Source organism: Capsella rubella, unplaced genomic scaffold (genome assembly GCF_000375325.1).
Source record: "Capsella rubella cultivar Monte Gargano unplaced genomic scaffold, Caprub1_0 scaffold_7, whole genome shotgun sequence".
NCBI classification, from domain to species: domain Eukaryota; kingdom Viridiplantae; phylum Streptophyta; class Magnoliopsida; order Brassicales; family Brassicaceae; genus Capsella; species Capsella rubella.
In genome coordinates, this window is record NW_006238917.1 from 2,773,268 (window position 1) to 2,798,198 (window position 24,931).

General features: G+C 37.6%; 6 protein-coding genes across 15 annotated transcripts; 4 read left to right on the forward strand and 2 right to left on the reverse strand.

Moving 5' to 3' along the window:
* Positions 1-643: 643 nt before the first annotated feature.
* Positions 644-2,960, forward strand: LOC17879409 (zinc transporter 9). The gene is made up of 4 exons (XM_006284002.2): positions 644-735; positions 828-870; positions 1,039-1,688; positions 2,293-2,960. The coding sequence occupies exons 1-4, from the start codon at positions 721-723 to the stop codon at positions 2,746-2,748; spliced, it is 1,164 nt and encodes a 387-aa protein (XP_006284064.2). The 5' UTR covers positions 644-720; the 3' UTR covers positions 2,749-2,960.
* Positions 2,961-4,531: 1,571 nt separating this feature from the next.
* LOC17877678 (glycine dehydrogenase (decarboxylating) 1, mitochondrial) lies at positions 4,532-9,244 on the forward strand. Its single transcript, XM_006282992.2, has 14 exons — positions 4,532-5,996; positions 6,137-6,382; positions 6,471-6,548; positions 6,639-6,739; positions 6,830-7,025; positions 7,112-7,237; positions 7,335-7,634; positions 7,721-7,873; positions 7,966-8,154; positions 8,238-8,315; positions 8,404-8,529; positions 8,615-8,713; positions 8,787-8,904; positions 8,992-9,244. The coding sequence occupies exons 1-14, from the start codon at positions 4,779-4,781 to the stop codon at positions 9,078-9,080; spliced, it is 3,117 nt and encodes a 1,038-aa protein (XP_006283054.1). The 5' UTR covers positions 4,532-4,778; the 3' UTR covers positions 9,081-9,244.
* Positions 9,245-9,589: 345 nt separating this feature from the next.
* On the reverse strand, positions 9,590-11,617 carry LOC17880308 (calcineurin B-like protein 10). 3 transcript variants are annotated; one of them, XM_023778730.1, is made up of 9 exons: positions 11,455-11,617; positions 11,180-11,351; positions 10,932-11,014; positions 10,706-10,738; positions 10,485-10,593; positions 10,329-10,381; positions 10,168-10,248; positions 9,942-10,054; positions 9,590-9,850 (listed from the first exon to the last, which is right to left on the reverse strand). In XM_023778730.1, the coding sequence occupies exons 1-9, from the start codon at positions 11,476-11,478 to the stop codon at positions 9,796-9,798; spliced, it is 723 nt and encodes a 240-aa protein (XP_023634498.1). In that variant the 5' UTR covers positions 11,479-11,617; the 3' UTR covers positions 9,590-9,795. The 3 variants fall into 3 exon arrangements, with proteins under 3 accessions (XP_023634498.1, XP_023634499.1, XP_006284926.2); XM_023778731.1 differs by having other exon boundaries at positions 9,942-10,038; positions 10,683-10,742; positions 11,455-11,615; XM_006284864.2 differs by having other exon boundaries at positions 10,683-10,742; positions 11,455-11,610.
* A 775-nt stretch (positions 11,618-12,392) lies between these two features.
* On the reverse strand, positions 12,393-15,078 carry LOC17880745 (protein CIA1). Its single transcript, XM_023779231.1, has 10 exons — positions 14,786-15,078; positions 14,549-14,695; positions 14,219-14,437; positions 14,041-14,105; positions 13,874-13,939; positions 13,710-13,781; positions 13,449-13,511; positions 13,233-13,302; positions 12,944-13,027; positions 12,393-12,746 (listed from the first exon to the last, which is right to left on the reverse strand). Exons 1-10 carry the CDS (start codon positions 14,951-14,953, stop codon positions 12,672-12,674), a joined length of 1,029 nt encoding a protein of 342 aa, XP_023634999.1. The 5' UTR covers positions 14,954-15,078; the 3' UTR covers positions 12,393-12,671.
* Positions 15,079-17,339: 2,261 nt separating this feature from the next.
* On the forward strand, positions 17,340-20,742 carry LOC17880886 (homeobox protein ATH1). Of its 3 annotated transcripts, XM_023778963.1 has the most exons (8): positions 17,340-17,783; positions 17,912-18,016; positions 18,163-18,364; positions 18,627-18,661; positions 18,744-19,589; positions 19,666-20,009; positions 20,103-20,163; positions 20,399-20,742. In XM_023778963.1, exons 5-8 carry the CDS (start codon positions 18,759-18,761, stop codon positions 20,564-20,566), a joined length of 1,404 nt encoding a protein of 467 aa, XP_023634731.1. In that variant the 5' UTR covers positions 17,340-17,783; positions 17,912-18,016; positions 18,163-18,364; positions 18,627-18,661; positions 18,744-18,758; the 3' UTR covers positions 20,567-20,742. The 3 variants fall into 3 exon arrangements, with proteins under 3 accessions (XP_023634731.1, XP_006283680.1, XP_023634732.1); XM_006283618.2 differs by having other exon boundaries at positions 17,340-18,016; XM_023778964.1 differs by lacking the exon at positions 17,912-18,016 and having other exon boundaries at positions 17,340-17,449.
* A 237-nt stretch (positions 20,743-20,979) lies between these two features.
* On the forward strand, positions 20,980-24,885 carry LOC17878717. Of its 6 annotated transcripts, none has more exons than XM_023778802.1 (13): positions 20,980-21,263; positions 21,480-21,638; positions 21,732-22,025; positions 22,117-22,230; positions 22,438-22,511; positions 22,669-22,720; positions 22,876-22,959; positions 23,041-23,090; positions 23,219-23,312; positions 23,403-23,594; positions 23,761-23,793; positions 23,915-24,527; positions 24,613-24,885. In XM_023778802.1, exons 1-13 carry the CDS (start codon positions 21,009-21,011, stop codon positions 24,648-24,650), a joined length of 2,052 nt encoding a protein of 683 aa, XP_023634570.1. In that variant the 5' UTR covers positions 20,980-21,008; the 3' UTR covers positions 24,651-24,885. The 6 variants fall into 6 exon arrangements, 5 of the variants coding, with proteins under 5 accessions (XP_023634570.1, XP_023634571.1, XP_023634572.1 ...); XM_023778803.1 differs by having other exon boundaries at positions 23,044-23,090; XM_023778804.1 differs by lacking the exon at positions 23,761-23,793.
* The last annotated feature ends 46 nt before the right edge of the window (positions 24,886-24,931 follow it).

The window sequence follows — 24,931 nt, forward strand, 5'->3', positions numbered from 1 at the left end:
TCCGAATTTAACAAACCAATTGATACGCTAGCTTTTTTTAACTACACGTACGTACTTCGGTTTTTACTTTTTAGGCTCGAGATTTCGTTCATTGTCGCTAAGGGATACTTTTCCCTTACTGGGCCTCTTGGCCCAATTATATATTTTTCGCTGTTTCCTGAATTATGAAATAGAAAAAAAAAACAAAATCAGTGAAATGTATTCGGACTAATCATTCAATGGAATTTATTCGAACTCAGATCAAAACACTATTTTTGTTTTTTTTGTTAAAATAGTCATTGTTTTTTAAGTTGACATTAAACTAGTCATACTTTCTGCTGCAATATATAAAAATCACACTAACAAAGGCTTGAACAAAAATGTGAAAAACATCCTCCTACTACTTCTCATCTTCTTCTATATTTGTTATACATCTGATGGGTTATTGTGCCTATACTACATATACAGCGACCAAAACTGATCTTGTAAATGTAGTATTATGCTTTTTAATGCGAGTGGGTGTGGGTAAAATGACGACATTCTATGCTCATCTGATTCTCGTGAACAACTTGTGAGTTTGTAAAAAACGTACGTGCACGCACACACAAAACTACTCGCACTGATTGACATTCTCCGAAACTTTCTTTATAAAAACAGATAACTCCATAATAACAACTCCTAATAGCTGGGTTGCTTTACACTAATCACACAAATCTACAAGTTTGATCATCTAAGACAGTAATGTCTCTGTTACAGGTCTGAAAACTTCTTCCACATCATCCATTTCAAAGTTCTTGGCTTCTTCAATCTTTTTTTTTTTCTCACATTTTGCCTCTAAATGTTTTCAGGATTTCTGGCAGCTCCTTCGACCATTATCCTCTGGATTGACAGGTATTCTCACTTCACTTTGCTGCTTTCTGATAGATATATAGTCTCTGTCATCTTTTCATAACTTAAAAACTTAAAAAGTCACTTAAAACCTTGGAGAGTTACTTCGTTTTTGCTCTTGATTCCTTCATTACTATAACTTTTTGTTTTTTGTTTTAAACTGCAAAACAGAGTCGTTCACAACCAGTTGTGACTCGGGAGAGTCAGACCCGTGTCGGGATGACGCGGCTGCTCTCACACTCAAGTTTGCAGCTATGGCTTCGATCCTTGTCGCCGGAGCCGCCGGGGTCTCAATTCCCCTTGTAGGAGGAACCCTCCTCCCGTCGAACGGTGGCTTGATGAGGGGAGCGAAAGCGTTCGCAGCAGGAGTGATCCTCGCAACAGGGTTCGTTCACATGCTCTCCGGCGGCTCTGAGGCTTTGTCCGACCCGTGTCTTCCGGAGTTCCCCTGGAAAATGTTTCCTTTCCCAGAGTTCTTCGCCATGGTCGCGGCGCTTCTCACTCTGCTCGCGGATTTCATGATCACGGGATATTACGAGAGTAAGCAGGAGAAGATGATGAGCCGGTCCGTCGAGTCGCTTGGTCAACACGGTTCCATTCTTTCGGATCCTAGTCTTGAATCGGGTTTACTGAGGGACGAAGATGGAGGAGCGTTGCATATCGTTGGGATGCGTGCTCACGCGGACCACCACCGTCACAGCCTCTCCATGGGTGCCGAAGGTTTTGAGGCTCTCGCTAAGAGAAGCGCTGTTTCCGGTCATGGACACGGCCACGGGGACGTTGGCTTGGACAGTGGTGTAAGGCACGTTGTTGTTTCTCAGGTTAAGGCTTCTTTTTTCTCTTCTTTTGATATTTCTGACTTTGACTTTATTTTCAGTAAGCTCTGACTTTTGCTTTCGAGATCTTATTATTGATTTTTTTAAAAGAAAAAACAAGTATTTGACTTTATTTATACACAATACAATGCAGCTAAAAGTGTATCTTAAAATAAAATAAGTAAATAAATGGCATTCTAATAACTGTACATGACTTTCATGATAATTAACAGCTGGAGTAACATATAGGTAGATTTGTTTTAATGAAATAACAGCTCTGTGTTAGACAATTGTAATGTTAATCGAAAATGAAAAATCTAGTCCATTTTAGATATACAAGTGCATCGAGTGATGGATATTTTGTATTGTACCATTACATTAACTTAATAATTTAGTTTTTCCTGTTTTCTAATAGTATATATTGTCATTTTTTTATCGTTGAATACAAAATAGCGATCGTATTAGTCATAAGTGTTTTTGGTTGTGGTATTGTGACGTGTTCTTGTGTCATATGTGACCTAGTAAAACGATTCCGTTTATAAAATATATTTTTATATTCGTTGCACATAAATTAATTGATGATACTCTGATTTTCTTATATATATTCCAGATACTAGAAATGGGAATAGTATCACATTCAATAATAATAGGAATATCACTTGGAGTGTCACATAGCCCATGCACCATACGTCCGCTACTTCTCGCTCTTTCCTTCCACCAATTCTTCGAAGGTTTCGCTCTCGGTGGTTGCGTTGCAGAGGCAAGACTAACCCCTCGTGGATCTGCCATGATGGCTTTCTTCTTCGCCATCACTACTCCCATCGGCGTGGCCGTGGGAACGGCCATTGCCTCATCCTACAATTCCTACAGTGTTGCGGCATTGGTGGCTGAAGGAGTGCTCGACTCTCTCTCTGCGGGGATACTTGTGTACATGGCGCTTGTGGATTTGATCGCTGCTGACTTCTTGAGCAAGAAGATGAGTATTGATTTCAAACTTCAAGTTGTTTCTTATTGCTTTTTGTTTCTTGGAGCTGGGATGATGTCTGCTCTTGCTATTTGGGCTTGATCATCAGCTTTTAACTTTTTTTTTTTTTTTGGTTATATCAAGTTATTTGATTTTCTTTTCTGGTTTTGTGTGTATGGAATTTAATCCATTTGACTTGTGACTCATTATGAGGTGCTGTTTTTTTTTTTTTTGTGATTTGTTTATTGAAGTACGTAGTAATCAGAAGACTCAACATGTTTATTACTCTATTTTTTATGTGTTAATAAAAAAAATATGGCGTTTTGACGATGTTCACTCGGTAGCAATTTTTCGCTGTCCAATCTTTCTTAAACCTTTTTTTTTTCTTTTAGCTAGTAACGAAAAAAATAGATTGTACATCATGAATCCGAATTAGCTGGACCAGAAAACAAAAGAAAGTTTTGAAACACCCTTAACCCTAGGCCTTCATAAGTGACCATATAGCTTTTCGTTTTTGTACCAAGTTCAGGGACTTGGAGTGATCGATCGATCGTGCCTATACATCGTATGTAAAAGTTCATCTCTATTCATCTTTATCAACGATACCATATTATATACTAACTTTTAGACTTTAATTTTACATGATCATGTACTTATAATTAGTTTAAAATACATCATAAATCACCTCTCTAGCTACTAGTTTGAACTCTAAAGACGCTGTATAATTCATGAATCACAGCTTTGTGTATTCCGTTTTTGTAATATAATTATGAATACCCTTTAACAACAAAAGAAAGCGTTCGAACTAAATTTATGAATAACATACGTTTTCCAAAAGGAAAGGAAGTCTTGAGGTTTATTTTTCTTGGAAGGTCAAAAAACGAGAATATTTCATTATCTGTCGAATAATATATTTAGATGTTAGAGGACGATGATGGTTCCCATGTATGATGAAGAAAAAGACGAACCCTAATATTTATTTTTATTTTATTTTCAAAAGTTCTCTTTTTTTTGGAGATAAACTCTCTGTGAAACATATTCCGCCACCTAGTTTATCTTATATATTCATGTGATCCAAAATAATTATATCATCTTTGCCATATAATATTGATTTGTTGCTATATATCTTTCCGATATATATATATTTTTATTGGTTTTCTGATAAAGGTGACAAACATTTTTGTCCACTGATACCCAATCTCTTCCACTTCAGTTCTCTTCCTTTCAAATTTTATCTCGAGATGTTCTTACAGCATTTTTACGTAAAGTACTCATTCCTGTAATTATCGTAAGGATTTGCTGGCCAGATATATTTTTAGTTAGGCCAAAAACGGTAATATAAATTATATATTTTACGGAATTTATTAATCTCGAAACGTACGTTAATCAAAACACGGCACAATATAAAAGTTTTAATTATTGATTAGGCTTTACAAAACTTCATCATGTAATATATTACAGTACTAGGATTTGAAAGCTATATTAAGTACACTAAAATTCTATTTTTAAACATCATATACTCTCCTAATAGTTTTTGTACTAGCTGCTACAAACTGTATTATTGCTGGTAATTAAAAATCTATATAGTTTGGAGGAAAATGCTAAACCAATAAACAAAATAATTAAGAGATAATTAAAAAAAAAAAAAAAAACAAAAGATTATCACAATATTGTACGAGTGATTAGATGCAAAACACGTGGAATAGGTACAAAATACAAATTGGCTCAATGCTTTTCACCAACCCCATCTCGAGCTTCACCATTAACCACAGAGAGCCACGCGATTTTCTGATTTTCTTACAAAAGAAAGAAAAAAGAGCAAAGAATATCCCGAAAATTTTCGACTATATAATAAACACACTTTATTTTGGTCTAAGGACGTCGTCATATACATTCGTTCATTCGCATTTTTCTTTTTACAACGGTCCGTGAGTGAGAGTGTGTGTGTGTGTATTATATACTCTCTCTATCTCTATCTCATCTCATCTCTCAGATTCCCTCCACCATCCATGGCTACGATATACTAAAAAAGCAAGACATATCTATCCTTCATCTTCCTCAACCTCACACATCTAATCTACTCTTTCGCTCTGCGTTTTTATTTTTTAAAGTTTTCTGAGTGCAACCCAGTCATGGAGCGCGCAAGGAGACTTGCTTACCGAGGCATCGTCAAGCGTCTCGTCAACGAGGCTAAACGACACCGCAACCCCGAAACTCCCCACCTTGTTGTTCCCCACGCTCCGGCGAGGTATGTCTCTTCTCTTTCCCCTTTCGTCTCCACCCATCGATCCCCCGCGTCGTTCGGGAGGCACCACTCCCACCAGCAGACGCGTCCCATCTCCGTCGAGGCTCTTCAACCTGGCGACACCTTCCCACGTCGTCACAACTCGGCAACACCAGATGAGCAGAGCCATATGGCCAAGTTCTGTGGCTTTGATCATATCGATTCACTCGTCGACGCTACGGTGCCCAAATCTATCCGATTAGACTCCATGAAGTTCTCCAAATTCGACGGAGGTCTAACCGAGAGTCAAATGATCGAGCACATGGTTGATTTGGCTTCCAAGAACAAGATTTTCAAATCCTTTATTGGGATGGGTTACTACAACACGTATGTCCCTCCTGTGATTCTCCGTAACATTATGGAGAACCCAGCTTGGTACACTCAGTACACTCCTTATCAAGCTGAGATCTCTCAGGGTCGTCTCGAATCGCTGCTCAATTTCCAGACGGTCATCACCGACCTCACGGGGCTTCCCATGTCGAACGCTTCGCTCCTCGATGAAGGGACTGCGGCTGCCGAGGCTATGGCCATGTGTAACAACATTCAAAAGGGTAAAAAGAAGACCTTTCTCATTGCTAGTAACTGTCACCCTCAGACTATTGATATCTGCAAGACTAGAGCCGGTGGGTTTGATCTCAAAGTTCTCTCCGCTGATCTCAAGGATATAGATTACAGCTCTGGTGATGTTTGTGGGGTTCTTGTCCAGTACCCTGGAACTGAAGGTGAGGTCTTGGATTACGCTGAGTTTGTCAAGACTGCTCATGCTAATGGTGTTAAGGTTGTGATGGCTACGGATTTGCTGGCTTTGACTATGTTGAAACCCCCTGGGGAATTGGGGGCCGATATTGTGGTTGGTTCCGCTCAAAGGTTTGGTGTTCCCATGGGTTATGGTGGTCCTCATGCCGCGTTCTTGGCTACTTCACAAGAGTATAAGAGAATGATGCCAGGGAGGATTATCGGTGTTAGTGTAGATTCTTCAGGAAAGCAAGCTCTGCGTATGGCTATGCAGACTAGAGAACAGCATATTAGGAGGGACAAAGCCACTAGCAACATCTGTACTGCTCAAGTAAGTAATCACTTCTTACTATCTGATTACTTAGTTCGCGCTGATAATTAGATGATATATTATATTGATTCATGCTGATGAGAACTTCATCTTTTCCTCTTACTCTGACATTTTGTGTATGTTTTTTCCTTTTCTTACAGGCGTTGCTTGCCAACATGGCTGCCATGTATGCTGTTTACCATGGACCTGCAGGTCTAAAATCTATTGCCCAACGTGTTCATGGTCTTGCTGGCGTCTTTGCCTTAGGGTTGAAAAAGCTTGGGGTTGCAGAAGTCCAAGAACTTCCCTTCTTTGACACGGTAAAAATTAAGTGTTCGGATGCACATGCTGTTGCTGATGCAGCTGCTAAAAGTGAAATTAATCTGCGTGTTGTGGACTCAAACACTGTGAGTCTCCTTTGCTTTGGCCTTTAAAGGTTCTTACTAGTATAGCAGCATAAAGACCTGAATATTTGGATATGATTACCTCATTCAGATTACTGCTTCTTTTGACGAAACAACCACCTTGGATGATGTCGATAAACTTTTCAAAGTTTTTGCTTCTGGCAAGCCTGTAAGTTTTTTTGCTAATTCTTCTTTTTGTTGTTTACTTATCAGTTCTGGACATCTTGCATAAAATTTGATTATCTCCAATCTGCTTCAGGTTCCATTCACTGCTGAATCTCTAGCACCCGAAGTTCAGAATGCCATTCCTTCTAGCTTAACAAGAGAGAGCCCTTATCTTACCCACCCAATCTTCAACATGTACTGTTCTTTTCTTTAAATCTTGAGTGGTTTATTGCTTGTGGATTATCAGTTTTTCATCTTTATTTTCAATTTTGACAATGTGATTAGGTACCACACAGAGCATGAGTTGCTTAGGTACATTCACAAGTTACAGAATAAGGATCTATCACTGTGCCACAGCATGATTCCATTGGGATCTTGTACGATGAAACTAAATGCGACAACTGAAATGATGCCAGTCTCATGGCCAAGTTTCACCGACATTCACCCTTTTGCTCCTGTTGAACAAGCACAAGGATATCACGTGAGTCACTTTCTTGATTCATCTGAGGTTTGATCTATGAAATTGAAAAGATGAACTGATTTCTTTTCTTTTCTACATTTATATAGGAAATGTTCGAAAATTTGGGTGATCTCTTATGTACAATCACTGGCTTTGACTCTTTCTCATTGCAACCTAATGCTGGTGCTGCTGGTGAGTATACCGGGCTTATGGTTATCCGCGCATATCACATGGTAAACCTTATATCCTAAATTTGAATCTAGTTTTCTTACCTTTATTTTGGTTTAATTGATATAAACTGAAAAGTGAATGAATGAATGCATTATTCAGTCAAGAGGAGATCATCACCGTAATGTGTGTATCATACCTGTCTCTGCACACGGTACAAACCCTGCAAGTGCTGCTATGACCGGGATGAAAATTATTACGGTTGGAACTGATGCTAAGGGAAACATCAACATTGAGGAGGTGAGAAAAGCTGCAGAAGCCAACAAAGACAACTTAGCCGCTCTTATGGTTACATACCCTTCAACTCATGGAGTCTATGAAGAGGGTATCGACGAGATTTGCAACATAATACACGAATTTGGAGGTCAAGTGTACATGGATGGTGCCAACATGAATGCACAGGTGAAATATCTTAATAAAACAGTAAACACAGGTGAGATCTCAAGGTTTTGTCTTATTTGAAAGAGCATGGTGTTGGGTTTGTGTAGGTTGGCTTGACAAGTCCCGGTTTTATTGGAGCCGATGTGTGTCATCTCAATCTCCACAAGACCTTCTGTATTCCTCATGGAGGTGGTGGTCCTGGTATGGGTCCCATTGGTGTGAAGAAACATTTGGCACCATTTCTTCCTTCTCACCCCGTGGTTAGTCTTTGATCCTTCATCACTGTAATGCATCTTGGTTAATGATCATTAAATTTCTTATTGTTGGGTTTCCTCCATTGCCATGTAAAAAGATATCTACTGGTGGTTTCCCACAACCGGAGAAGACAGAACCGTTGGGTACAATAGCCGCTGCACCATGGGGATCTGCGCTTATCTTGCCAATATCTTATACTTACATTGCCATGATGGGATCTGGTGGACTCACTGATGCCTCCAAGATTGCAATTTTGAATGCCAATTACATGGCAAAGCGTCTAGAGGTAGTAGAGCATCTCTGTCTTCTTTTTGTCTATTCGTTTGAGAATGAAGAAAGTCTAATTTTCCTATTGATTTGTTTATACAGAAACACTACCCAGTTCTTTTCCGTGGTGCTAATGGAACAGTAGCACACGAATTCATCATAGACTTGAGAGCCTTCAAGGTATTAAAATGTTGTGAATTGAATGAAATGAAAATATTTTATTTTGGGGATGCATATATCCATAACCACTTCAAATATGGATTTGTAGAACACTGCTGGAATAGAAGCAGAAGATGTGGCGAAACGGCTAATGGACTATGGGTTCCATGCACCTACGATGTCCTGGCCTGTCCCTGGAACTCTTATGATTGAGCCAACCGAGAGTGAAAGCAAGGTATATATTAATATGCAAATATTACACTGACTCTTTATTTCTCTCAATGTATTTACTCGATGGAACTGATGATATTTGTTTGCAGGCGGAGCTAGACAGGTTCTGCGATGCTCTCATTTCAATTAGGGAAGAAATTGCACAGATTGAGAAAGGAAATGCGGATGTTCAGAACAACGTTCTCAAGGTAAATACGAAAACAAAGACTCATCTTATTATTGGAGAAGTTGAGATAAAGACTTGGTTGTTTGTGTTCTCAGGGTGCTCCACATCCTCAATCAGTGCTAATGGCAGACACATGGAACAAGCCATATTCCCGAGAGTACGCAGCTTTCCCTGCCCCATGGCTCCGGTCCTCAAAGTTCTGGCCCATCACAAGTATAAGACCATCCGAGATAGATTACTCATATGGTTTTTTTTTGGTGTAGCTTTTGATTTCTGACAAATTATTGAAATGTGGAACAGGTCGAGTGGACAATGTGTATGGAGACAGGAAACTGGTGAGCACTCTCCTCGCGGAGGAAGAACAGGTCGCAGCTGCAGTATCTGCTTGAGTACAGCTCTCCCTCGATGCAGAAACTTGTGTTATGTGTCCCACTTTCTCACACCATTCTCTCTTCTCTTTCACATTCTGTCCATAGTGTTCTCATTATACGCTTTCTATCTCTCTTACTCTCTTAATCTAATTCGAATACATCTATATATTTTCCACAAATCACCTAAACAAACATATATACTGTCAAAAAGTTGTAGAAAGATAAAACCAAAAAATCTCAACAGTTAACAAAGATTAAGAATCTAGGAAACTCAACTGAACCTTGATTGTTGTCCCATGCGTTTTGAAAAGATTTACAATTTTGTATAAATCCCATCCAGCCACAAATCCTGTTTAGGGCTGGTTGTCTCAAATACTGTTCCATGAACAGGTCACACTGCTGGCTGGTTCAGTACGGCTGTACAAAGATTGTTTTCTTGCAATTTACTCATAACTCTTAGTAAATGGTTTAAAAAACAAACTTCGGTAGATCAAGACTTAAAAACAACATGGCATAGACACAAGATAAATAGAAAAAAATGCTTCATTACTTTCAATGCAACAGTTTACACTACACTATTTAAAACATAACTAAATTCTTCACAATATTACTTACAGCTAATAATCACCAACTAATTTTGATAAAAGACAATACGGAAAACAAGTTTAGTACGTAAAACCAAGCAGAAGCTGCAGATGTAATATAACCGGTGCTCCATGGACATGGTTCTGCCTCAGTCTTCAACCTCAGTGTTGAAAACAAAACTTGGGAATGCTGTCGTCACATCCCTTCAAATTCAAACAAAATATTGTTAATCAAAAAGTAAAGGGACAATCTTAAATGAAAGAAAGAATCTAACAAAGAGAGATGATTTGGTACTTTAGGTAAGGAAGAGTCATATTCTTCAACAAGCTGGGATGCTTAAGCACATACACCTTCCATTCATCCTTGCTAATTTTACCGTCTTTGTCGAAATCTGCATCAGCAAATGTCTAGCAAAAAGACAAAGAAGAGAAACCAAAAAAAAAAAAAAGCAATCTGCTAACTGAATTTACCAGAATGTATGATTCATTTACTAATAGAGAGGAGGATTCCAAAAACTCACTTTATCAATAATCATGGTCAGAAGTTCATCGGATAGTATCATATCAGATTCCATCAAAATAGCAGCCACCATTTGTTGCACCTAACATGTCACAACAAATTCAATTTGTTTATGAAGCTCAAAAGACAGGTTACAACTTGCAATAGCAGATTATCAATTACCTCTTCTCTCTCAATAAATCCGGTCTGTCTGAGATCATAGAGCCTAAACGCAACTGCCAGAAATAAGAACATATGCTTAAGATTCATCCATGAGTTATATATTATGATAACCCTTTGCTATGTATTGTTAGTAGGACATTGAATATTGATCCTTACAGTCGATCTTCTCCTCAATTGGTGCGTAGGGATGAAAGACACTGAGTGCATGGATGAATTCCTCAAACTCAATAACCCCATTCTTCTTTTCATCGAACAAATCAAAAACCTGCAAAGCAATAACCAATATATTACCATAACATTCAATCTCAACAAGTCCAAGAAGCCATGATCAGTCTCTCTAAAGAACACACTCACCCTATCAAGAAAGAGGTTCTCACCATATGGAGCTTGAAACAGCGCCAGTCGAAGCTCTTCCTAAAAACCAGGAATATTAATATCTTTATATAATCATATCATCGCATCAGTTAAAACTTAAAGAGCAGACTTTGAAAGCAATCAATCACACATGACACATATAAGCTGATCATCAAGCATTGGCAAATTCATAAGCTATACATCTGATCTAAGAGACTTTCACAAGTCGAAGAAGAAGAAAAAACAGACCTTGTGAATCAAACCGTCATCAATAATAGAACAGCTGAGTTTCTTGAACAGCTCATACAAAGCTTCAACTTCATTGACTGAAACTGCAGAGTGGTCAAAACAAAAGGAACAAACTTTCACACTAATCAAACACCAAAACAGAGAAATTCAAAACAACCCATTGATCCAAAAATGTAGACAAAATGTACTAGCACACTGAACATGGAATGAAAGAGAGAGAGAGAGATAAATAAAGAAGAAAAACAAACATCGAGATTCACGGGCAAGACGATTCAGATCCGCGTGCTGGCATGTCCGAGGGGAAGAGCCACGGCAGTCGAAGCATTGTGAGACGGAGGAAATGAGGAGATCAATAATGGCAAACAGAGGTATGAAGACGGCGCAGATTTGCTCCCCAACAGTCAGAGAGCTTGATCTTCCCTGTATTTACCGAACATACCCAAAAAACTTATCAGAGAAGAAAGGAGGAAAAAGAAAATACAAAATGTTAGTTTTTTTGTTTCTTTGAAAGAGAGGAGATTACAGAGGAAACTTGAGGCCAGTCCATGACTCTCTCAATTCAAAGTCAATCCCCTCATCGATGAAATAATGGAGTCGAAACCTGAATCACATCTCAAATTTCCCCAACACATTATTATTAATTGGCGCTTTGATTATGCGTCAAATCAATTCACGAGATTTAATCCTTTTTCTTTCAGTTTTATCAAAAATTATTTACTACGCTAATCCATAATTTTCACATTCTCGAATCAAAAGTACCGTCCCAGGCCGCGGTTTTTTTTTTGTTTTTTTTTTCAATGTAATTGGCAATATCGCTAATATGATTTTTAAGATAAAAATATCGAAGTAATTTTGTAAACTCTTTTATTTCTCATGTGCAATGAATATATATATTATAATTTTACGAACAATAATGCCATTATGTAACTTAAGTAACTTTTGGAAAAAAAAAAGTAACCTTTAATGATTTCGATTATCAAAAAAGTTGGTATTTGTTAATATATACATTATTTGTACAGTAGATAGTATTTGATTGATTAAAATGTTGACCACAAAAACCAATCTATATTTATGGTTGTTGTCGACTTCTCTCAGTCTCATCTCATATTCTCATGTACACTTTTTGTGGACAATATTTACTATGCGCTAGTATCTATTCATCAAATTAATAACTAATTATTATACTTTATATAAAAAAATAGTATTACATATTTATATATTTGTCTGCCTGGAAGCTAACATATCCACATGGATAATAATTTTGTAGACCTTGTGGTAAAAGATGAAAGCAGCCAAGCTAGAGTTGTGGACCTTGTGGGTGAATTAGTACAAGGCACGGCACATCGACATCGACAGTGACATCAGTGGATATTGATGTTAAACTTATCTCAACGCTCTTATCTAGTATAATCGTATTATTGTGTTCAAAGGAAATAAGAAACGAAAAGAAATACAGTATTGTTCCTCAGAACAGAACACTGCTCTGCAGACAACAAACGATAAATATCATATCTAGGTCTTGTAATTTCTTGTCGTTGGGTTTATCTTCTAGATTTATTTTTGTTGGTATTTACACAACTTGCGAACCCAAGTTTCACAGATTCATCACCCCCTTAAAAAGCTTTCCTTCTTGGTTAAAAAGAGATATCCCTCATTTCTCCTAGTTTAACAATGAAATGAAAACTCTTAACCAAATTACAAACCTAAAACCAACAAAAATCCAATGCATAACCAGCCTAGTCATGGCTCCGATGCAAGCTTCCAAATTTTAACAGTTTTATCGTCGCTGGCCGAGGCAAGCAACTCGCTATCCTTCTGCATTGGTTTTAACAGCCTCGAGTTAGCACAATGCAAATCTTGAAAGTAGAGTTACAGCAAGAGATGACTCAGGTATATGCTAAAACCATATATACAGAGAAAAAAATTAAGCTTTCAACTGTTTAAAGAATCGAACTCAGTACCCCAAAATACAAATTCGTTTTCTGTACTCATTAATAAGGAAAGGAACTTACATCAGGTGCCCATTGGACCGAGTTTATATCCATTTCATGTGCTTTCTCCTTCTTAAGCAAAAGTTTGTATGCAGGTTCAACAACCTGTCACAATGATGATCAGCATTTCAGTTTGGCTGCAGCACAAGGTGTATTGCACCTTATAAAATCATAGAATACACACGTGTTGTGCTACAAAAGCCTACAATGGTTACAGAACGAATGCAAAGAAGTAAACCAGACAAGATATTTCAACATGATCATAAAAGAGGGCTTTGTGATTATTAGGTAAAAGGGAGAAAGTGCATACAGAGTCACTGTCGCTGTCCACAAATAACTGTATAGTATCATCGCCTGCTCCACTAGCAATAATACCGTCCCTGTAAGAGTATCAAATCTCATCACAAAAAAAACTTATATCTATTTATCAACAAGTGTCTCTGAAAATAAGCAACGGATTTAGTAGGGACTTTAAAACTGTTTCTTTCAAATGCCTCAAAAGAAACCAAAGTGAGAAGATCTATACCTTGACCAATGAACTGAATATATGGTACGATCGTGATAACCAGAGAGTGTACAAAGATGGGTCCTGCAAAAGATCAAACAGGTAAATATTCCATTGCCTACAAGTTGGAACATGAATGAAGTATATTCAGCTGCATGCATCTTATCTCAAAACTTATAGACCATAGATATAAAAATAAGGATTAAGTCTTCAAAAGATGAAAGATATGTATGCTAATCTCTATGGAGTGTGATAATTTGATAGTGGCCACTATATCCTCACCAAGGTACATATCCTTCACCAGATTGCATCCTTTCAATATCTGTCGACCATATCTTTATTGTTCGATCATCACTACAAGTTCAGACAATAGTAACGTTGTCAGAACAGGTAACAGAGATGAAATAACCTATGAGAAACTATGTATGAGGAGAAGATTTGCCAACCTACAAGTGACCATCCTGTCCCCAGTAGCATTGAAGGAGACAACCCAGACGGTAGAAGAATGACCACTGAATGAAGATTAAAGGCAACGTATATAATTATACGCATCATGGTAGGAGAATTTTGAACATGCATGTGAGAAAGAAGAAGAGGCAAATAGAGGGCATACTTGTTAGATTCACCTAAGGTTTGGACACAATTATAATCATCAGATTCATCCTCAGACCACCAAACCTGTTAAATAAAACACAAGTATTGCAGTTAAATGCTTATAAGTGGATATGACAGAACGTTTTAGCATGGTGTACAATTCTGTCAAAGCAGATTAGAAGAATTGTTATCTTTACCTTGATAGTGTTATCATAACTGCAAGAGAACAAAACATTCATAGTGGGATGCCACTGGACCATCTTAACATCTCCTTTATGATCAGTTAATATTGCAGCACAATCAAATTCATTATCAGGTTGTATCTCCCAAATCCAGACAGCCTTGTCTCTACCACATGTTGCAAGCAACGAACCAGATGCATTCCATGATACACTTTTGACTTCGCTTTCATGTCCCTGCATAAGAATATTCCACGAGATACTAAAGCTCAAGAAACCAAGAACAAATACATATAGTAGCATGCATCAAGGATTGGAAAGTTCCCTTGGGCAATTTTAAGTAGGTACCTGTAAAACGGATATACACTCGGAGTCAGTAGCAAAGTTTTGCCAAACGCAAGTATTGCCATCGAAACTTGCAGTGGCCAATAACTTCCCAGAAGGTGACCAAGCACACGACTTTACACTTCTTGTGTGCGTGCCTTCCAAAACTGCCTAACCAATCACACCAAGCTTCATTCATTAGTGACCTTTAATTATCTTACTTGCATGCCAATAAACTCGAGAGAGAGAGAAGATAGAAACCTTGCATGTCCAGGAACGAGAGAGAGAGCTCTGCTCCCAGATTCGCACGGTCTTATCGGCGCTGCAGGAGGCAAGAACACCGGCGCCGGCGGCGGGATTCCAGGCGACGTTCCAAACACGATCAGTGTGACCTTCAAGCTTATCAACCTCCAACAACTCCAGTGTCATCTCCGGACTCGTTTGATCAAATTCAGCAGAGGAAGCCTACCAATTTCGACCAAAAATCAAACTTTGCTATATATCAATATTTATAGAAAATTTATATATCAGCCCGTCGATCCGAATAAACAAAAAGTAAGCCTAGTAATATAATTATATAGCATACTGTTAAAGTGTAATTTCCAATAACTTTTAAGCTATATACTGTACACCCTCTAATTAGAACTTAAGCCCGCGGGTTAATTCAGCCCGATCCTGAAAAATATCGGATCCGGATTTTAAAATATAAGTTCCGATATTTTTTGGGCCGGATTCAAATATACGAGGACTTTACGGATTTCGGGCCGGACTATCCCGATTGACATACCTACACTCTCCCAAAATATTCACTATTTTTTTTGTTAAATTTCAAGAAAAAAATAAAGGCATCATATATGAAAATAGTTGGAAGACATGATGAACATGTAATATGATTGAGTTGTTTTCGGAAGAAATATTCTTTATTTTATCTAATCTTATTTGTAAATTAGCTTTCTCTTTTTTTTTTTTTTTTCCTTAAGAAGAAAAGAGAGATAATGAGAAAGAAATTGAGTGTCTTATAGGGTGAACCCGTAAATAAGTAGTTACGTTTCGGTCTTGGTCGTACGAGTTTCATCCGATGAAACACGAATCCGTGTGTTTGGGAACATATATGTTATGTTTAGGTTGTCTTGATGATAGATCAATATCATAATTAAAAGGATTCCGAGTGAGAGAGGTCATGTGCCGTGAGCGTTTATAGATTGGTTAGTGTCGAATCATTCTAATTAGACGCACTTTTTGTCATAGGATTTTGTAAACGATTTTTAGTTAAAAAGTTTTGAAGATTGAGAACCCTCGAACAGTCGAACTAAGTTAAGTAGGTTTTCAAGTCCCAAAACATTATCATTATTCTTACGTCGATGAACTTGTATTAATATAAGCAAGGCATATAACCTTAACGAGAACTTAGGATGATTTGAAACATAGAATAGTTAAAGCCAAATGACTTGGGAAAAGTAGACGACTTCAGATTAAAAACGTTCAAAGGAAGTCTATATGGTAGCTTAGTCATCTGCTGGTGCTTGCGTCCGTCGATGAGTTCCATGTACGTTTTCTCATTTCATAGAAAAAGCCTTACAAGTTCTTGTTTGGACTATTAGATAAAAAAAGAAAAAGAAAAGTAACTTTCTCCTTTATAATTTTTTTTTGGCCTAGGAGGACCCAAAAGTTATGAACACGGGTCTAATAGTCTAACATTTGTAAGTGTTATTGATTAAGATCGTAGGCATGATAACACAGCATTCCAAGCTTCAGTAGTCGGTAGGGGCAGTTCCTAGTGTTGTTGATATTATTCTGCTTTTAAGTTGTCTAACTCTTTCTCTTTGGTGAACTTTATAAGTTCCGTTTTTAACTCTTTGAATAGTAGTATTATATAGAATCGTAGAAATTATCTGTGATTTTTGAAAAATGGGAAACGAACAAGTATATAAATGATTTGTCCTAAACGAAACCACAATAACTGTGTCTCCAAAATCAATATCCAATTTTGGTTGGAGTGGGCATACAGGAACAGGATACTTGTCCTTTACCCTTTTGTTGTCTCATTGTTAAAGGCAAGGTACCAATTAAACAGATCACCTAAGTTATTAATGGTCAACTGTTATACTTGTTTAATTATTGTATTAGTAGACTATTAGTTTATTGGTGTATAAAACGATACACTAGAAATTTAATCATGCGTTTATGCCTTATGGCCACACTCAACTCTGGTTGTAAAAATCTAGCCATCCTTAAATTGAAAAGAAAATTAAAAAATATCAGATATGCATATCTCACTATTATGGTCTACGAGTAAAATAGAGTTTCAGCTCATATCATGATTAGCCATGATAATAAGACGTAACATATAACGACACATTGAACCAAAAGAGAGAGAGAGAGGGGAAAAGAAAAAAAAGATTTTGATAAGAAAGGAACAATCAAAGAAAAGGCCAAACAAATTGATTGATATATATATATATATATATATATATATATATGTTTTTGGTTTGTAAAAAAGCTTACGTAAAAAAATAAAGAAGTTATAGGAAAAAATACGAAAATGGATATAAGATTTGATGGCACAACACAAAGACACGAGTGGTGGAGAAAAGAAGGAAAAAGAAAAGAAGCGAAATGGATCACACATCTCATCAATTCTCCTTAAATGGCTAAAAAAGATCTCACCTCTTCTCTTTCTTTTTTCCCCCTTTTTTCTGTTTTGTGATAATTGAAACCAGCCAACACTACAAGCCAACCCCTCTCTATTTTTTTTTTTCTTTCTTCTTTCTTATTATTATAAAATCAAAATTATGTACTCTTTTTTTTTTTTTTTTTGGTTTTGTGTCTCTATGACTCTGTCTAGTAAGCTATGCATGCACACACACACATACATACATATATCATAATTGTATGTATAGAGGAGAGACATGTAAATAGTAAAAGGTAGGGTCTCTTCCCAAATTTAAAGCCTGCAACAGAAATGAGTGCACTTCTCTGTAGTAAACAGTAACACATCGGTCTTCTTCATGTCTTTCTTTTGGGATTTCTTTTTTGGATTTTGGATTCGCTCTCTCATCCTTTTATTTTCTTGATAGACAAATATTTAGATGAATGAAGAAGCTCTTCATCTCTTTCTTTCTCTATGTGTATATATATGATCATCATCCATTTTAATTAAAGAAGCAACAAAATAAAAACATTTTATTACTATAAAGATTTGGTTCTGAAGATCTAAAAGATTTGAAAATGGATTCGTGTCATATACAGAGGGAGCTCCGTACGTGATTTGGCCCTCCTTCTTTTCAACCTTTCTTCTTTCTTGCATTTTTAAAAATATTTTGCCTCCCCCATCCCTGAATTATATTATTTGTTTTAGTAATAAAATGTTACTATATGTATATCTAGTGCTCTGAATCTTCTACTGAGGCAGATGATGATGATGAAGAAGATTCTGGTTTTCTTCTTCTTCTTCTTCTTCTTCTTCTTCATGAAAATGTAATTCCATTGAAAGTAAGTAAACAAAAGTTTTTATTTTCATAGTTTGCGTTCTCATGCAAAACAGATTAATCAGACTCACTTTTCTCTTTTTCAGTTTTGTTTTTGCCCTTTAATTTTTTATATATATAAATAATTTCTCCTTTTTGGTTCTCTTTTAGGAACGAACATATAGAGAGAAGCTGCGGAATGAAAGTACACTGTTCTTTCACCGAGAAAGAAGAGCAATAAACAGAACTTTCTTCTTCAGATTTAACACACATTTTGGAAATTTTCATGTTTAGAAAATTCTGTTTGGAACGTTTTGTTGTGTGCTGAGATCTTCCCAAGGGTTCTTAATTATCAGAAGAAGAAGGATAAAAGGCAAGTTCTACACTTTTATGTTCCTATGGACATTTGTAGTAATCTAAAGCTTTCTTTTTTACTCTCTACTAGTTCACTGTTTTCACAGGTATCACAGTGTGAAAAATATTATTGGTCTGTGTGTATATGTGTAATATCATTGAGCATTTAGTAGTTACTGCTTTCATTAACTCATGCTTCCTTTCACATTATTAACCTATTAGATATTTTTTAATGAATTTATTTAATGGCATAGTGATGATGTTCTCTGTCTCTCTTGCAGCATTTCAACATTTAGTACTATTCTCCAAAGATTTGGTTAGTTTCCGAGATCTTCTGATAAAATAAATCCCTTGTCTGAGTCTTTATTAAATACTTTGTCTTCTTCTTGCTAATGCAGTCTCGTTGAAACCCAATGGACAACGACAACACTTTTACTTCTCTGGACAATGTCATGGCCAACCAGAACCCTCTTCTCATGGATTTTATACCTTCAAGAGAAGATTCAACTCCTTTTTCAACAATGCTTCCGTGGAACTCCATCAGATCAGATCCTCTTCAAATGGCTGGCTTTGATTTCTTCAACTCTATGCTCACTAACAAATATTTATCATCTTCTTCACGATCTTTCGATGACGTTCAAGAAAACCGCAATGTCGAAAGCTTTGAGGTCATGGCTCCTCCTCCTCCTCCTCCTCCTTTGGATCATTTTAGACCTTATGATGACTCCTCAAACAACCTGTGGGGTTTTGAAGGAAATAGTGAGTTTCAGACATATTCTGGTGTTGTTGGTCCAAGTGAACCAATGATGTCTACATTTGGTGAGGAAGATTTCCCGTTTCTGATTTCGAATAAAAGAAACAATGAGCTTTCATTGAGTCTTGCCACTGATGTTTCTGATGAATGCTCGGAGATAAGTCTTTGTGGTGCTACTAATTTAGCCTCAGAGCAAGCTTCTTGCAGCAGCAAAGACATTTCTACTCAGAGTTTCTCTCAACTTATATTTGGCTCCAAGTATCTTCACTCTGTTCAAGAAATATTATCTCATTTCGCCTCATACTCGCTCGATTATTCATCTCGTGGAACGGAATCCGCGGCTGCTAGTTCAGCCTTTCATTCACGTTTTGAGAATCTAACCGAGTTTCTTGATGATGATTCTAATAACTCAGAGGCGGAGTTTGGATCTACATTGCAAAGAAGAGCACTAGAATCACAGAAAACACATCTTCTTGATCTTCTACAAATGGTACTATATATTTCACATTTTTACATTACTTAAAGAAATGGTTTTGATTTGAGTCGGTGTGTTTTCTTTCCTTCAGGTGGATGATCGATATAGTCATTGCGTAGACGAGATTCATACGGTTGTATCAGCGTTCCATGCTGCAACCGAGTTAGATCCGCAGTTACACACCCGGTTTGCCCTCCAAACCATCTCCTTCTTATACAAGAACCTGAGAGAGAGAATCTGCAAGAAGATACTCGCAATGGGATCTGTATTGGAGAGAGGCAAAGACAAGTCTCAAGAGAACTCCATGTTCCACCAGCATTGCCTTCTCCAGCAGCTGAAACGAAAGAACCATCAGATATGGAGACCGCAGCGAGGTTTGCCTGAGAAATCAGTATCAGTTCTACGGACTTGGATGTTCCAAAACTTCCTTCACCCGTAACAATCCTTGCTCTTCTCAACCCTTCTTTATGTAGACCTTGTGTTAACTCGAATGAATTTATAAGAAAATTTATGCTGTATTGATTGCAGTTACCCAAAAGATTCGGAGAAACATCTTCTAGCTATACGAAGTGGCTTGACAAGAAGTCAGGTAATGTCTCATCTTTGTTTACTTATGCAATGAATCATATTGATAATATCTTTGCTCACAATGATAGCAAATTTGGCATACTAAGATGAGATTAAAGGCTAGGGAAATATCAAGCTTTTCTCTTGAATTACAAATGAGACTAGATGATTTACTCGTGAATCCACAATAACAAGTCCTAAGATTGTAGTCGCACATATGTTTTGTTACTCAAGTCTTCTGTTGTGTGTGATTAAAGGTATCAAACTGGTTTATAAATGCGCGGGTTAGGCTATGGAAGCCGATGATAGAAGAGATGTATGCCGAAATGAACAAGAGAAAGCTCAATAACAGTCACCTTCAACCAAACGGAGCAACTCTCCGAATGCCAAAGTCTGTTATGATGAGCCAAGCAATGCACAAATAAGAGAACGTTTGTGTTACAGCTCGTGTTAGGCAATTGTTACTCTATGATTGCCCAAATACTAAAGCAGTTACTACTATCATTACTTATGTTATAATTGTATATACAACTTCCTTCTTTTGTCTTGACTATTTCATTTCATTATCCTGTGTTTTAATCATTATATCATCCTCATCAAACTCATCACCAAGTTTACATAAAATAAGTTCATGAAAATTTCTGAAAGCTATGTATTCACCAGTGGAGGATATACATTTTTTGTTTTCGTTTTCCATAACGTATTCATAGGAACCGACGTCGTATTTTGGTTTGACTGAGGAGTCAACTAAGTGAAACGCAGCGTTTTGATCTCGTACGAACAAATTAGAAAGTAGTAGAAAAGCAAAACTCTTTGCCACACTGAGGAAGGAAGAAAGTGTAAAGACGGAACTTTTGACGACGGCGAATGGAGGAAGACAGGGCGGCCGTGACCGGAGATGTTGCGTCTCGAGAGACGACGGAACCTAGCGAGGACATACTCATGTGCGTCGACGTTGATGCGGAATCTACGGTGGAGATGAAGACGACTGGTACTAACGGTAGGCCTCTTAACAGACTAGAGTGCGTCAAGCAAGCCATTACTCGCTTCATTCACGACAAGCTCGCCACAAACCCCAATCATCGTTTTGCTTTCGCTACCCTCTCCAAATCAGCCGCTTGGGTAATACTTTCTCCCTGAGCTCTCTTTATGTTAGGTTGCTTTTGCTTTCGAGTATGCATGGTCCTTAGATGTCAAATTTGGTGGAATTCGTGATCTTCACTGGAAAATGCTGTTTCTTTTGTAAATGTGTTGAGACTTGAGAGAATCACATTTGATGTATTGCATACGCTTCACTAGTGAGTCTGATAAAGTTGAGGTTTTTATTTGATGTTTCAGCTTAAAAAGGAATTCACCAGTGATTTTGAATCTGCTGCTGCCTCCCTAAGAGAAATGTCAGCTACTAAATCCTCTGGTTCAGCGGATCTCACTCTTCTGTTCGAGGAAGCGGCTCAGGAAGCCAAAAATTCCAGAGCACAAAACCGAATTTTGAGAGTGGTAAGTTTTATTTTGTTTAAAAACTATCTCCTCTAGCTACAGCGTGTAAAACTAAGGTGCTTTACTGATTTCATTTAAGTTTTTGCTCTTCAGATTCTCATATACTGCAGGTCATCCGTGAGACCAACCTATGATTGGCCCGTAAACCAGAAGCTTTTCACATTGGATGTTTTGTACCTACACGACAAGCCGGGTCCTGATAACTGTCCTCACGATGTCTATGACTCTCTTGGTGATGCTATAAAGCGTGTTTCAAAGTATGGAGGTTACATCTTTGAGAGCGGTCATGGGCTTGCACAGTCTGTTTTCAAACGTATGTCAACATTGTTATCACATCCTCCTCAAAGATGTGCTCAAGTCGATCTCCCCAAGCCCCCTGCAAAGAAGGTGACTGCAGCTAAGATGGCAAATGCTTTTATGACTTTTCTCTTCTTGTGCTGTTACTGATAAGTCTGATATTCTTTATTTATTTTTTCAGCCAGCTGTTTCCTGTGGTAAGTCAGCCTCGTATTCAAAGAAACGAGCGATGCAACCGTTAGGAAAAACTCCTAATACAAACACAAAGAGAACACACAGCCCAGGCAAAGACAAAGTATGGTTGTTCCTTTCACGTGTTATTACTGTTATATTAAAGGATTGTGGAAAACTCCCATGGTTTACCAATTGCTGATTGCAGTAATAACTATTGCATGGCTTCAGCTTCTTATTCTCTTTTATCCATACTAGTTTCATTTGCTCGAGACGAGTTAAAAAAAAAAAAAAAACCTTGTAGACCCATGCTGAATCAATTCCTTGACAGGCATCTAATCTCAAAAACTATGATGAAAATTTAGTTGGGTCGAGGGTCAAAATCTGGTGGCCTTTGGATAAAGCGTAAGTATTTTGTATTTTCTTCTTTAAAATACGTCTTTGATTTTATTTATTCTATCTGTGCTGTCTTTTCCATTACTAGCTGAATCTGGACTAGCACCTCAGATGGTTGCATTTCTGTCGACTACGCCTGTAAATGAGTATTGGATGTTTACCACAGGTATTATGAAGCTGTGGTCAATACATATTATTCTGCTAAAGATAGACATCGGGTATAGCCAATTACATCACTCTCCAACATAACTATTTCCGTTGGTTGTTGGTTCATTAGCCTACTCCTAAGTGATACACATATGGTTAATTTGATATAGATCATTGATAGTATGTTATATTTGATATATGCTGCTGCTGCTATGTTTGTTTTCAGGTTCGTTATGTTGATGGAGACGAAGAAATCTTGAATATGAGAACTGAAAAGTGGTATTTTGTGAATAAATCCAAATTGTCAAAGGTAGGGAATATATCTCTCATCTCTGGGTTTTCTGTTTTGTTTCATTCTCCAGTTTGTTTATGTTTCCGCATTTTATTTCAGCAGGATAAAGAAGCTAATCAAACGGGATGTGATGAAGAAGCCTCCACAATGTAAGCATTACTTCTCTAGTTCCTGTGTGTTTGTGTCGCTGGAGTCTAGATGTGAACTGTTGTTATGAGATAAACTTGATGTTCTTGTGACGACGCTGGTATAGCTACTGTTCTTGATGTTCATCCAGGCCTCAGAAGAAGAAAGCTAAGACAACCAAGGAACAGTCAACTAATAAGCAATCAAAGATACCATCTTCACCTTGTAATAGAAAGGATGATGAGGTTATACATGGATAAGTTCTTAGTTTCTTACCATTTTTATTTCAGCAACCAATCTCTTTTTGTTTTAGTCTTTCAACTTATTGTCCTCAGGTTGCCCAAATATCACGGAGCCAGGCAAAACAAGTTCTCAGTAGCTGTGCTAGCCAGCTCAAAACGTATATGACAGAAGCAGTGAAATCATCGAGCGTCTCCTTGGATAAGCACAGTGATGTAGTGGATTCAATATGTGAAGGGGCATTTGATGCTTTGAAGCAGGAAGAAATTGTGGCTAATGAAAAAGAAGTAAGCTCTCACCTGTACAGTATCAAACTACCTATTATTGTTTGTAGATAGTATACTTGCATCATGTGTTTCATACGAATGAAGGTGGTTTTAAGTACCAATGGTTATGAGAGTCGTCTACTTTCATTTTCTCTCTGAGAGTTCTAGAAATCTGTGTCTTCTGCAGGACTTTCAAGGGCCAAGGGAATCGGCAGTTGAGGCATGCTTCTTCCATCCTGAAACCAGCATTGAAACACTGAAATTCGTCATATGTAAAAGAAGTCTTTCTCACTCATGTTGGAAGTGGATTGTTAATTGTAAACTTATTTTCCAATCAGCAGGAACAACAGAAGGCAGCAGAAGTTCCGACCCCTGAGCTAACTTGTGTACCTGAGAGGAGACTTAATCTGGAGCATTCATTAAGTTTTTGTCCTCATGAGTCATCTGTCAGTGCAGCTATTTCGTCTAAGAATGAGAATGGACATAAGGCAGTGTCCCCGCGATGTGAAAAAGTGGCTATTGGTGGAGTAGAGACTCAGGAAAGGAAAATCCTTGAGATGGTTCAACAACCAGTGGCTGAAGAAGAGGCAGACACTGAGACTCAGGCAGACAAGCAAGCTCAAGTCGCAAGCTCCAGCCATAAAAATGCCTACGGGGAGATGGATAAGAAAGCTGCAGAAGGAGAAACGTTTTGCCGTTCTCACAAATCCAGTGCTGAGCCTGGAGACGTGCATCCCATGAAACCCACTCAATCTTGCTGCGTCACACAACAGCTGGCTAAGGTGAAACAGAGCATTTTAGACACAATAGCCAGTGTAAGACAGTTTCGCTGTGAGCTGGAGACAAAGGAACAGAGCATTGTAGACACGCTAAGCATCGTAAGACAGTTCCGTTGTGAGATAGAGAAAAAGGAAGACAACCTTGAAGATTCACTTGTGGAAATTGACGTGTTAGGTATGTGATCTGAACACTAGTCTTCTTGTTTTAGTGTGTTTTGTATTGGTTCTAGACTCTGATAATGTGATGTCGTAACAATTAGGGGAGAAGATATTGGAGATCAACAAAATCCTCAACTGAAGAGGAGGAAGTGGACTGCAAACTCTCCTTTCTTTGTTTTTGGTATCCTGAACTAGTTCGACGATGGAGTTATAAGTAGTTGACCAGAGAGAAGTTTTTTTTGTATAGCGTTATCTCTCAATCAAGTTTATTAAAGACAGTTGATTTCGGATGGTAATAAGGGGTTAGTTGATTAGTTCTCGACCCATAACGTTGGAAACATAATTAAGAAGAAAGTTATAATTAATGTTGGCCATATCACAAACGTAAATTAAATTCAGAAAACTATCAAAACGGCGTCA

Bases quoted from the DNA above. Each gene is read 5' to 3' on its own strand.
- LOC17879409 (XM_006284002.2), top strand. The intron at 871-1,038 runs GTATTCTCACTT...ACTGCAAAACAG, and splicing joins ATTATCCTCTGGATTGACAG to AGTCGTTCACAACCAGTTGT. The intron at 1,689-2,292 runs GTTAAGGCTTCT...TATATATTCCAG, and splicing joins GGCACGTTGTTGTTTCTCAG to ATACTAGAAATGGGAATAGT.
- LOC17877678 (XM_006282992.2), top strand. From the start codon at position 4,779: ATGGAGCGCGCAAGGAGACTTGCTTACCGAGGCATCGTCAAGCGTCTC. The intron at 6,740-6,829 runs GTACTGTTCTTT...CAATGTGATTAG, and splicing joins ACCCACCCAATCTTCAACAT to GTACCACACAGAGCATGAGT. The intron at 8,155-8,237 runs GTAGTAGAGCAT...TTGTTTATACAG, and splicing joins ACATGGCAAAGCGTCTAGAG to AAACACTACCCAGTTCTTTT.
- LOC17880308 (XM_006284864.2), bottom strand. From the start codon at position 11,478: ATGGACTGGCCTCAAGTTTCCTCT. The intron at 10,382-10,484 runs GTAAGGATCAAT...TATTTCTGGCAG, and splicing joins AATTGAGGAGAAGATCGACT to TTGCGTTTAGGCTCTATGAT. The intron at 10,249-10,328 runs GTAATTGATAAT...GTGACATGTTAG, and splicing joins GATTTATTGAGAGAGAAGAG to GTGCAACAAATGGTGGCTGC.
- LOC17880745 (XM_023779231.1), bottom strand. From the start codon at position 14,953: ATGACACTGGAGTTGTTGGAGGTTGATAAGCTTGAAGGTCACACTGAT. The intron at 13,512-13,709 runs GTGAGGATATAG...GATCTTTTGCAG, and splicing joins GGTGAAGGATATGTACCTTG to GACCCATCTTTGTACACTCT. The intron at 12,747-12,943 runs GTAAGTTCCTTT...AAACCAATGCAG, and splicing joins CGGTCCAATGGGCACCTGAT to AAGGATAGCGAGTTGCTTGC.
- LOC17880886 (XM_006283618.2), top strand. From the start codon at position 18,759: ATGGACAACGACAACACTTTTACTTCTCTGGACAATGTCATGGCCAAC. The intron at 19,590-19,665 runs GTACTATATATT...TCTTTCCTTCAG, and splicing joins TTCTTGATCTTCTACAAATG to GTGGATGATCGATATAGTCA. The intron at 20,010-20,102 runs GTAACAATCCTT...TATTGATTGCAG, and splicing joins TTCCAAAACTTCCTTCACCC to TTACCCAAAAGATTCGGAGA.
- LOC17878717 (XM_023778802.1), top strand. From the start codon at position 21,009: ATGGAGGAAGACAGGGCGGCCGTGACCGGAGATGTTGCGTCTCGAGAG. The intron at 22,960-23,040 runs GTAGGGAATATA...ATTTTATTTCAG, and splicing joins ATAAATCCAAATTGTCAAAG to CAGGATAAAGAAGCTAATCA. The intron at 24,528-24,612 runs GTATGTGATCTG...CGTAACAATTAG, and splicing joins TGTGGAAATTGACGTGTTAG to GGGAGAAGATATTGGAGATC.